Source organism: Monoraphidium neglectum, assembly GCF_000611645.1.
Source record: "Monoraphidium neglectum strain SAG 48.87 unplaced genomic scaffold scaffold00126, whole genome shotgun sequence".
Classification (NCBI taxonomy): Eukaryota; Viridiplantae; Chlorophyta; class Chlorophyceae; order Sphaeropleales; family Selenastraceae; genus Monoraphidium; species Monoraphidium neglectum.
This window is the reverse complement of record NW_014013502.1, coordinates 30,514-41,989: the sequence shown is the minus strand read 5'-3', so window position 1 is coordinate 41,989 and position 11,476 is coordinate 30,514. Positions and strand designations below refer to the sequence as shown.

The 11,476-nt window shown below is 60.3% G+C and overlaps 4 protein-coding genes across 4 annotated transcripts; 2 read left to right on the top strand and 2 right to left on the bottom strand.

The window, feature by feature from the left end:
• Window positions 1-118: 118 nt before the first annotated feature.
• On the top strand, window positions 119-301 carry MNEG_1297 (hypothetical protein; the record flags this gene model as incomplete). The annotated part of the gene is made up of 1 exon (XM_014050229.1): window positions 119-301. A coding segment is annotated over one exon (183 nt), but the record flags the coding sequence as incomplete, so codon positions are not given.
• A 1,034-nt stretch (window positions 302-1,335) lies between these two features.
• On the bottom strand, window positions 1,336-3,333 carry MNEG_1296 (hypothetical protein; the record flags this gene model as incomplete). The annotated part of the gene is made up of 5 exons (XM_014050228.1): window positions 1,336-1,444; window positions 1,837-1,939; window positions 2,157-2,462; window positions 2,786-3,037; window positions 3,249-3,333. The coding sequence occupies 5 exons, from the start codon at window positions 3,331-3,333 to the stop codon at window positions 1,336-1,338; spliced, it is 855 nt and encodes a 284-aa protein (XP_013905682.1).
• Window positions 3,334-4,138: 805 nt separating this feature from the next.
• MNEG_1295 (hypothetical protein) lies at window positions 4,139-5,780 on the bottom strand (the record flags this gene model as incomplete). The annotated part of the gene is made up of 4 exons (XM_014050227.1): window positions 4,139-4,277; window positions 4,526-4,628; window positions 4,829-5,143; window positions 5,465-5,780. 4 exons carry the CDS (start codon window positions 5,778-5,780, stop codon window positions 4,139-4,141), a joined length of 873 nt encoding a protein of 290 aa, XP_013905681.1.
• A 2,310-nt stretch (window positions 5,781-8,090) lies between these two features.
• Window positions 8,091-10,124, top strand: MNEG_1294 (30S ribosomal protein S1; the record flags this gene model as incomplete). Its single annotated transcript, XM_014050226.1, has 4 exons — window positions 8,091-8,228; window positions 8,408-8,584; window positions 8,787-8,954; window positions 9,807-10,124. 4 exons carry the CDS (start codon window positions 8,091-8,093, stop codon window positions 10,122-10,124), a joined length of 801 nt encoding a protein of 266 aa, XP_013905680.1.
• Window positions 10,125-11,476: the final 1,352 nt, after the last annotated feature.

Sequence of the window (11,476 nt, the reverse complement as noted above, 5' to 3'; positions counted from 1 at the left end):
CGCCCCTCCTGCCCGCGCCCGCCTGCTGTCCCTGCGCACCTCCCAAACCCCTCAACCCTTCCGGCCCCTCCCGACTCGCCCGCACGACCCCTTCTCGCCGTGCACCCCATCCCACCAGGAGGGGCGCGTCACGTGGGTGGAGCGCTCCCACGGCTCCTTCTTCCGCTCCTTTGGCCTGCCCGAGACCGTTGACCCTGAGGGCATCTCCGCCGCCATCAAGGACGGCGTGATGACCGTCACTGTCCCTAAGAGGTCCCAGGAGCCCAAGCCCGCAGCCAAGGAGATCCACATCGAGGGCTGAGGCGAGCCGGAGGCGGGTAAAGAGCGGTCGCGGTCCTGGTGGTTTGGTTGTTGAGGTGCTGATGAGTCAGCAGGGCGTGGGAGCTCCACTGTTGCATCACCTGGCGCGGTGGGCAGGCAGGCCAAGGCTGGTTTGCGAGGGCGGATTTGCTGGCCAGCCATGCAGCTGCCAGCCCCTCTGGGGCTGCGGCAGGGCGTGGCTGTCATAGCCGAGGTGCTTGTGCGTGGATCAAGTTTTTACAAACGGGGTTGGATGTTGAAGCACTTGAGCGTTGTCGTGGTGGTTGGTTTGCAGCCAGCCTCTGCTGGCAGGGGTTATGCGTGTAAACACCGGGCCTGCTTGCTTCACAGCAGGCCGCATCCTGATCACCCTTTGTGCAAGTTGAGCATCTTGCTGCAGTGGTGTACTGCCATTGGCAGTTGGACAGATGGTGTTGCAAAACATTCTGCCTGCTGTTGTGGCAATCCATCATGGCACACACGCGCCGTTGTCAATTATAATCTAAAGCGCTTTCATCTCTGCGCTTGCTGCATGGCAATACCCATGTTATACACGAGGGATGTCTGGCTGGAGCATGTGATTACTTCCTTAATGTGCAGGTCCATCCACTCACTCCACTGTTGCTGCAACACAATCTGGGCTGTGATTGCCCTTGGCATTTTACACATGTGATGGTTGTAGGCTGCACATCAGTCAGGGAAACAAGGTTGACCAACATGCACGTTTTGTCTCCACCGCAATGTGTAAAGTTGCAACCTCACTGGGAATTGAGTGCCTCAGGTTGTAAGCACAATTAAGAAGTTGAGCTCTGTAGTTCAAGCGCCTCAGGTCTTTGGCACAAACAGCCTGGGCAAGAAAAGCTTGTAACACATGGAGCATGCATGGCGGGCAGACCACATGATGCCTGGGGTGTCGTCCATAGCCCTTATACGGCGGCCCACCTTCTTCTGAACACGAGTGCAGCACAATCCCAGCCCGACCCAAGACATCCTTGGCTTCAGCCAAAGACGACCCCAAACCTTGGTTGTCTGCCATCACATCGCATCATTAAAGCTCTGCTGGGCCTCCGGGTCGAACGGCCCGACGCCGTCTGCCCAGAAGAAGCTGCCGTCAACCCCCTTATTGAAGCTGCTGAAAAACTGCCTGTGTGGGGTGGGGTTGGTGGGGGATTTGAAGAGCGCGGCAAGAATCTTGGGCGGGGGCCGATCAGCAGATGGGCGTGCAGGGCGTACTGCACTCAATCCATGTGCTGTGCTGCAGCTGGCACCAGTGCATGGCCCCTTTGATGTCCCTCCCAGGAAGCCTGTGCTATGCTCTGTCCTCAACAGCACAGGCGACGGCAGCCGCCAAAACCCGGCTCCATGCCCTTGAGCCTCGCAACAACAGCCATACGCACACCAGCGGCGATCCACACAGCAAAGGCCCGCATCTGCTGCTGGTGTGACTGCCACTGCGGGGCGGCCGACTGGGTGATGGCTGCCACTAGTTTCCCCCTCCCCTGGACACCAGGATCCGCTCATCCCCTCCCCACCCACCTGCCCACGTTGTAAGACATGGCACCACTGCCAGAGCGCTTCGGGCCCTGCAGCACATCGCCGCGGCTGTCCTTCAGCCTCAAGGAGGCTGGGAAGCCCCACGCTGCAGTGACACCACGGGTGGGACGCGCGCGGCCGCAAGCACAGGGAAGAGTGCGAACATGAGATTGCGTTGTGTATCAAGAAGATTACAACGACCCAGGGGATGCAGCAGACAGCTGCAGCAAGCGCGCACACACCAACCTCAGTTCTAGCCCCCCCAAGCCCCATTACTAACATGCAACCAGGCAGATCCCTTTGGCCGCTCAAATCCCACCCACCCGGCAGCGGCTCCAGCACGCGCCGCCCACTCTGCAGGAGCGGCTGGATCCTCGGCGCCGCCAGGGCGTCGCAAGTGTAGCGCCACGCCTCGTCGTCAATTGGCTCCTGGCGGCGCCACAGCAGCTGCCCGCGCTGCTGGGAGAAGCCGAAGATGCGCCGCAGCAGCTTGGGCGCGTAGCGCAGCGGCGCGCCCAGCAGGCAGTGGCGGCCGTCGGGCATGCGGCGCGCCCAGACGCCCGGCGTGACCAGAGCGTCGCCAGCCTGCGGTTCCGGCGCAGTACCAACGGCGCGCTCGGGCGCGTCGTCTGCCCCGCCCGGGCCGATTAGTACATATGCGCGTGGCGGAGGTTGCTTTAGGTCTTGCATGGGGTCGTTGAGCGAGCGAGGGCGCACGTTCCCCGTGGGCACGCGTGCACGTGCTTGACACACGTGCCCATGGATGCAATGCCAGCGCCACGATGCAGCGCACTGCAAAGGTCTCCGTTCACAACTCCAAGGGTCTTTCGTCTCAAGGCCGTCGCCCTGCAGATCGAACCTGTACCACCCTGAACCAGGGAACAATCCAAGCGGCGGCGGCGCCCGCGCACGGACCTCCAGGAAACGCCCGCAGGCCTGAGCAGTCCCTCACCGTAGCCATCCTCTTCCAAGAATCCCTCTTCATCGTATTCCACATCATCTGCTCCCTCATCTCCGTCCTCGTACTCGTCTCTCTCCTCGCTCTCTCCCTCGCCGAGGCTGTCCCTTTCGTCGCTGCCCTCCTCGTCCTCGTCAGCGGCCTCCTCGGCTTCCACTGGAGGCTCCTCGCCCTCCTGTCCCCCAACCTCTGCTGCCTCGGCTTCTGGCTCCTCGGCCTGCACAGGCTCCACCAGCACCGCCGATTCTGTGTGGGCGGATTGTTGCGGGTGTCGGCAGATTTTGTCATTGTTTCGGCTGCCTGTCTGCTGCTGGCGCCGCAAGGCCTGACCCAAGCTAGGGGTGGCCGGGCGTCGCAGCAGTCTGTTAGTCTGTGTAAATTTTCTACAAACGTATGAATGCGTCTGTTTTGAGGCCAGAGCACCAGGCAGCTGCTGCGTGATGCGTCGGCGCCTGACCTGGTGCTGCGACCCTTTGGCATTTCAGCCTGTTGCCTGCCGCGCCTTCGTCCTCGATGTCACCCGCACTTCTTGATCGCCTCATTGCAGGTGCCTGGGAGCCCACTAAACGTGGAGGCCGTCCCACGAGAGCGATGCGCGCCGCGGCTGTTTCCGTTACGCCGTAGTCTGCTGCGATGATGTTTTTTTTTAAATCCAACAAATATATGCAGTGATCAAATCCCGCTGACATGGTGATGCAGTGCGGCACTTCCAAGAGAAGTGTGAGTGACTCATGGCGGTTACATACTGTATCGGCCCTCAGTACTTAGCAGGAGCAGTCCACATGGCGCCGGGCTTAGTGGGTCCAAGCTGATGGCCGACAAGCATTAGTGCACGTGGTCGGAGGCACACGTTGATGCACTTGTTGTTGCAACCACCTGTGGGACATTCAAGCGTTTGCATCTGTGCGCTTGCTGCATGGCACATATTATCCACAAGGGATGTCTGGCTGGAGAGTGTGACATACTTTCTTCAATGTGCATGTTCACCCCCCTATTGCTGCAACAGGATTTGGGCTGCGATTGCCGTCGGCATCTTACACACACAATGGTTTCAGGCTGCAGGGTTGGTCGGGGAACAACGTTGACCAACAGACCCGTGTCGCCTCAACTGCATTACATTGTGTAAAGTTGAAATCTCACTGCAATTCAATTTGCCACAGGCCGCCAGCACAAACAACTTGGGCAAGTCAACATTGCAGGATTTGAGCATGGTGGGCAGATTACATGATGCGTGGCGTGTTGTCCAAAGCCCTGGCACAGGCTCCAACACGGCAACTGCAAGGCAGCCCACGCCATCGTCCACACAAGTGAAGTGCAACCCCAGCTCAAACTACAAATCCAGAAGCTTCAGCCAAAGACAGCCCACAGGCCGTGGTTGCGGACCATCTCATTGAAGCTCTGCTGGGCCTCCGGCTCCATGGGCCCGACACCGTCCGCCCACAAGAAGCTGTCCTCAACCCCTTGGTTGAAGCTGCTGAAAAACTGCCTGGGTGGGATGGGGTTGGTGGGGGGTTTGCAGAGCATGGCGAGAATTTCGTTGGTGCGGGGGCGATCAGCAACCTGTCTCGCAGGGCAGAGTGCACCCAAACCCCATGCAGCAGGCACCAGTGCATGGCCCCTTTGATTTCCCTCCCAAGGATCCCACCTGTGCCCTGACCTGAACATCACAAGCAACAGCAGCCCGTTCCCCCTCCCCTGCTGAGCACCAGGGTACGCCGTCCCCTCCTCGCTCACCTGCCCACATTCCAAGGTTTGGCGCCGCGGCCCGAGCGCCGAGGACCCTGCAGCACATTGCCGCTGCTGTCGTGCAGCCTCAGGGAGGCTGGGAAGCCCCACCCTGCAGTAGAACAATAGATGAGCGAGCGGAGCATGCATGTCAGCCCTGCTTTGTGTATCCAATTTAGTATCCAACCAAACAGGGGAAGCCCCAGACACCAGCAGCAAGCGTGCCCCCACCATCGCCAGTTCTAGGTCCCCCAAGCCCCATTACTAACATGCAACCAGGCAGATCCCTTTGGCCGCTCAAATCCCACCCACCCGGCAGCGGCTCCAGCACGCGCCGCCCACTCTGCAGGAGCGGCTGGATCCTCGGCGCCGCCAGGGTGTCGCAAATGTAGCGCCACGCCTCGTCGTCAATTGGCTCCTGGCGGCGCCACAGCAGCTGCCCGCGCTGCTGGGAGAAGCCGAAGATGCGCCGCAGCAGCTTGGGCGCGTAGCGCAGCGGCGCGCCCAGCAGGCAGTGGCGGCCGTCGGGCATGCGGCGCGCCCACACACCGGGCGCGATGAGCGTGTCGCCAGGCTGCCGCGCGGGCGCAGCGCCGACGGCGCGCTCGGGCGCGTCCCATCCCGCGCCTGGGCCAATCAGGATGGACGCATGTGGCGGAGGGTGCTTCGGGTCTTTGCGTGCGGACGTGGAGCGAGCGAGGGCGCCCGTCCCCCAAGGGACCTCGCACGCGCTCTTGGCACACCCGCCAATTGATGCTGCGCCAGCACCACGCCGCCGTGAACCGCAACATGCCCGTGTGCATTAATCACGGCCATTCCTTGGTCAGTTGCACAGCTATCAAGGATGTGAGCCTGCCCCCACAAGGGAACAACCCCGGCAGCGGCTGCGCCAGCCGGCGCGCGGCTCTCGACGCAACGCTCGCACACCGCAGCAGTCCAGTCTCTCACCGTAATCATCATCAAAGAACTCCTCCTCCTCAATGTGTCCTTCGTCATCCGCGTCCTCGTCCCCGTCCTCGTACTCAACTCCCTCCTCGCTCTCTCCCTCGCCGAGGCTCCATTCATCGGAGCGGCCCTCCTCGTCCTCGTCAGCGGCCCCCTCGGCTTCCACCGGAGGCTGCTCCCCCTGCTGTCCCCCGACCTCTGCTGCCTCGGCTTCCAGCTCCTCCGCCTGCACCGGCTCCAGCACCGCCGCCGGCTCTGCGCGTGTGGTTCGTTGCGGGTTGTGTACAGTTTGCGCCGGTGCAGGGCCACCTGCTGTCATGCTGTCGGCGCTGCAACGCTTGACCCAGACCAGGGGTAATCCGGCACCGCAATCTAGAATCTGTTGGGGTGATCTTCGTCCTGACGGCAAAACGGCATGCGTCTGTTTTGAGGCCAGAGCACCAGGCAGCTATCACTGCATGATGGGTCTGCGCCTGACCTGGTGCGGCCAGTCTTTGGCGTTGCAGCCTGCCGCCTGCCGCGCCTTCGTCCTCAATGCGACCTGGACTCCTTGCTCGCCGCATTGCAGGTGCCTGGGGGCTCACTAAACTTCGAGGCCTTCCCGCGAGAGCGATGCGCGTCGCGGTTATTATCGCGTTACGACGCGGTAGTATGTTGCGACGCCTTTTCAGAAAATCTGTCGAATTTCAATGCCGTGAGCCAACTCCGTTGTGTTTGTGTTGCAAAGTGACAGTTCCAAGGGAAGTGTGAGTGACTCATGGCGGTTATCATGGCGCCCCTCAATCGCCAGTCCAGATGGCGCCGGGGCTAGTAAATTTAAGCTGATGTGTCCACCAACATGAGCGCACGTGGGCACACATCGATGTCCTTGATACGGCAAACACCTAAAGAACTTGCCTGGGGGCCCGGACTGCCAACAAGGGCCTTGGGCTGGGATGATGCACGGCCCTGCCCTTCCACATCTGGCCTCACGCCCAGGCTGCCTGATCTTTGCTTGCAACAAAAATGTGATTTCATGCTTTTGTCTTTACCGAAACCCAAAAAGCCCTTCATGCTCGTGACTTTGTGCCATCCACACCGTCCAAAGGGCATTGATGGGCTGGCGCACAAGCTGAGGCAGCAGCGGCATGCGATGAGGGAATGAAGCTGACTGTTTGAAATTGAGGGCCTGGCCAAATTTTGATGTGATAGCACCTTAGCAAGCGCCGGCACACGCAGCAGGCATCGGGATCTGTGTGCACAAGATCAAACCCAGTGAGGCTAACAGCAGGCAAGATGTTGCTACGGGTCCAACCAAATACTGTACTCTGGTTTTCGGGAGCGTTGCTGGGCCCCGACCCTACCTGTGGCGGCGCTGAGGCCGGCATTCAGGCTGCCGGGCCGAACAGGCTTGAGATCAGCGCGTGATGCGGCCTTCAGACTGGACAAATCTGACGTTGTGACGGGCTGCGTCCGAATACGTGTGAGGCGGCGCGCAGCTGCTGGGTGAGGGGCGGGCAGCCTGCCCAGGGCTGAGCCCCGTGGTGCTCCCCCGCGTACTTGCCCCTCACCCCACGCGGCACGGTGGCGTTTGTGTCTCAGGGCCGCTGGACTGCCAGTAGTTTCGAGTTTTGGTCGCATGGTTGTTCAGGACCGTCCTGCGTGACGCGTGCCATGGCAAGGTCTGTCACCACACAGATGGATGTGCGCGCACCTCCTGACCTGCGCGGATTCTGGTTGCGAGTTGGGCAAGCAACTGCGTGTGGCGCCCCAGCAGCCACAGAACGCCTGCACAGTGCAGCTGTCCCCCTTGCCACGCCTTACGCACGGCCTCATAACAAACGCTTATGGCGACTTTTGCTCCGGTGAATTCTCAGGCAAGTGGTCAATCTGGTCTCCTCGGTGCTCCAGCGCAGCCCCCTGTCCCTCCCCCTGCAACGTGCTGCATCTGTGCAACCAGCTTCCCCTGTGCGCACGTGCCACTCCGCCCTGCCAGGCGTAGCTTTTTTTGGGCTCAACGTAGGAGCTGAGTGTCGATTCGTGCCCAGCGGAGCACACTGCAACAATTTTTCGTCCTCAGAGCTGGAGCTCTGCTGGAGGCAGCAACTGATGAACTGACGCGCCACCTGGCCAGGTGACCGGTCCGGCGAGTTACATTCGTATGCTTGCAAGCATTGTACACCATGTTGTTGCGGCTGCACGCTGTCGTTCTGCTCGGGTCTTCCTTTTATCTTTCGTGAGATCAACGTTTGGGTGCGGGCTACGGTACCGTAGTTCGCCACCTGGAAATACTAGGCTCGCATACGTGGTGGTGGCTACAATCATACAAACTCAACCCATCAACATCATGATCTGCGGCCTTCAGCGGGCGGCCGCTGCCACGCCCTGCAGGGCGCGGCAGACAACGCCTCACGCCGCTCCCATGCGTGCTCATACATGCACTGCATGCGGCAGTCTGAGACTTTGCCAGCCAAGCAGCAGCACGTTTCTCATCTGCAGAGCCAGCAGGCGCAGGATCACCCATGCAGTGCCAGCAGAAGCAGGCGGTTTAGACGGTTCGCTGGCACGCACAGGGCTCGGTGGTGGGCTGCTGCAGAGGCTGGAGGATCTCAGGGACCAGCGCCGTCGCGTGACAGTCACAGTCACGGGGATGGTCAACTACTCAGAAGATCTTGAACAGCATGGACTGGCAGTGCGGTACAATACAGGAGATGCGGCGGCTCCTGTTGTGACAGGGACGATTCCCGTGGCGCACGTGCTCGGGTTGCTGGGGCCAAACGCCAGCTCGGTAAGGGTACTCCGAGATTCTGGATTGCAGGCGGTCTCCACTTCCACGTGCCCCAGCTGATTGAGATGTCCATTGTCCTTTTGAATGGCATGCATGCAAGAATGACCTGGGCTGGAAAATGGGCCCAATCCCCACGCAGCGCTCCGCTGAGATCGTGATGGTGTCACTTTCTTATCCAGGAGAAGGCAGGACGGGCGCGCGCCAAGCAGAGGGACCTGCTGCAGCAGTTTGTGGGGCGAGACATCCCTGCAATTGTGTTGGAGGTCACAGGCACCCAGGAAGGCGAGGAGGCGGTGGTGCTGTTCAGCCACCGCAGGGCCCTGGGCGAGCCGGGGCTGGGGCTGGATGACCTCAAGGTGAGGGCAGGGGCGGCGTGAATGCATACCCCCTGGATGATTGGTGTGCTGATTGAGCCTTGCAGCAGCAAGGAGATCTTGCCTGCTTGTCGAAACGCGGCTCGTTGGGCCTCCCTGCCCGCACGATGGGCGTGTGCGCAGGGGCAAGCGTGCGTGATCGCGGCGTGCAAACAGTCCGTCGCCCGCCCTGGCGTCCGTGCAGGTCGGCGATTTGATTGAGGGGACAGTCATGCGGCGAGTGTACCGCAGCTTCCACCTGGAGTGGATAGAACTGGACGTTGGCGGTGGCCTGTGTCTAAGCCTAGAAGCGACGCAAATCACGCGCTCCAAAGACAAGCTGCGGAGTGACGTCATCCGGCGCTTGTTCCAGGTCGGCATGACAGCCAGAGCAGTCGTGCTCAAGCACCTGCAGTGTGACGTCCAGCTCAGCGTGGCTGCACTTGAGGACTGGCCAGGGGAGATGCTGTCAAATCCAAATCGAGTGTTCTTGCGGGCGGAGAAGCGTGCTTACATGTGGCGTGTGTGGCAAAGCATGTCCTCGCGGCTTGAAGAGCTGCGGGACTCTGGAGAGAAGATCCCAGTGACAGTGGAGCGGCTGACGCGGGACGCAAACAGTGTTGTCGTATCGTGGACGCCTGGCCCTGGCCAACCCAACATCACGGGCTTGATACACAAGTCAAAACTGGGCCAGGTGAGGGATCTGAAGCGTTGCCGCGAGAGCTGGGCGCTGACCTGAATAGGCAGGCTTGCCTGGCTTCACAGTAGCTAGTAGCTAGTCGCCAAAAGCGCTTTGCTGCCACAGTCCATCACCTTCCTCAAACTGGCGCACTCGCCTCGCAGCATGCTATTGAACCGATGCAGGAGCTGATCGGCGCGGAGCTGTCTGCTTCGCTGCTGAAGTTTGACACAGAGGCGTGCAAGTTGTTCCTTACCTGCGCCCCCTCTGAGTTCAAGCCTCCAGAATTGCCTCAGGCAAGTGGGCTCGGGAGCGCACAGTTTTCTGCTCGGATTTGGCCTGCGAGGCTGCACGCGCAAGGGGTGTCTGCAGCTTTGTTTGTGTTGCACGTATATCCAACTGTTGGCCCCGACCTCGCGTCTCTTCCTCGACCCTGCACCCTTGGACTTGTCAACCAGATCAATCGCGCCTGCCTTCTTGTCAAGAGGTTTGCCGTGAACACCCACTTAGCCCAGTTGCATACTCCCGTGGGTGCTCCCTAAACAGGACCGCGAGCTAGTGACGGGCACGGTGCAATCTGTCCGGAAATATGGCGCATTTGTTGACGTCATCACTGGCAACGGCGTCCCAGCTGTGGGGCTGCTGCACATCAGCCAGATCACCGAGGAGCGCATCAGTTCAGCGGAAGACGCCAAGGTGGGAGACAAGGTCACAGCGCTGGTGCTGCGTTCAGAGCTTAAGCCCGAGCGCTTCTCATTGAGCACCAGGAAGCTGGAGCGGGAGCCAGGCGAAATGCTGAGGGACCGGCAGGCGGTGTTTGCTGCGGCGCAGGAGAGGGCGGCGGCATCCAATCCACGTGTGTAGGCATCGATCGCACGCTCACGCTACACACATGATATCAGCAGCAGCCATGTTATTGACAAACATATATTCCCAGGCACACTGCACACAACTGGTTGCACTTGAGTGAGCCAGTCTTGAACATGCTTGCTGTTGCGTGCCTTGAGCCACAAGCAGGATGCTTTTGGGCCCTCGATGGCTGGTCCCTGGGCCCTGGCTGGCCAAATTGTTGCAAACCATGTAATATTGCGGGCCCGCTTGGCTGCTTTGCCGCTCCGTCCAAGGAACAGAGGTCAGGCAAATGATCAGGGTGTTAGACGGTTGCTGATTGGCTGAGCAGCAAGGCAGAACAACTTGCCAGGCCTGGGGTGTGGTGCAGTCGCGTCCTCTGATGAGTGATAACACAAGGGACAGGGATAGGGGCCCCAGGACAGGGCCGTTGCATGTACAGCAGCAGTCTACTAGTCACTGTCCTTGATGTGCAGGAGCGGCCACGGTCGGCGGTGGCCTTTGCTGCACGCTGCCCGGCCACTGGCGCCTCCGCTGCCAACAATGCCGCTGCTGGGGCTGCCGCGGCCACAGCAGCTCAGCCCAAATTAGTGGCCCACACCAGCAGGGCATGAGACACATCTGTTCCAAAACCTCATGCCGAGGTAAAGCTGATGAGTAGCGGATTGTCCCCAGCCCACCACACTCACTCACAGGCAGAAAGCCACAATGTTGCCTGGTATAGACGCCTGAGACGGCAGACGAGCAATCAGGCCAGATCAAAATGACCTGCCTGGCGCAAACCTGTGCAGCAGAGATCCTGGTGTCTAGCCAACAACCTGAGAAGCGGCATCTTGGCCGAATGCAGGGCGCCTTTGGCACTTCCGGCGCTCGCTTTGGCTGGGGGCGTCACTGGTGACGTGTTGCCGCTGCCACTGTCTGCATGGGTCAAACCCATCGATGCAGCAATCGAGGCAGTAAGGAAATCCTCATATATGTGTTAGAAGTGTGATCGCTGACGAACGCGGAGCTGCGTCTGACGCAGATCCCGTGATACGGGAGTTGCACGCTATCAGCCAGCCCGGGCTTGCTGACGACATACACACGATACGCGGTAGCTATACGAAGATTACAGAAGCCTCATTAGAGGAGCACGTGCAAGCAAGCACCAAACAAGGGAGGTGCAGCGCAGCGCAGGGAGGACGCTGCCAACTCAGCCAGCTCGGCGGTGCGCTTCGGTTTGCGGCCATCGCTGCGCTTTCCACACATGCTAGGATCTTGAAAAGGTGTGGATTTATATAAGTTGAAAGGTCAAAGTGAAAGGCCACCGCGATCCGCAGTGACGACCTGCAGTGCCTTTTTACACGTCTTTTGCGCCACCCCCGCCC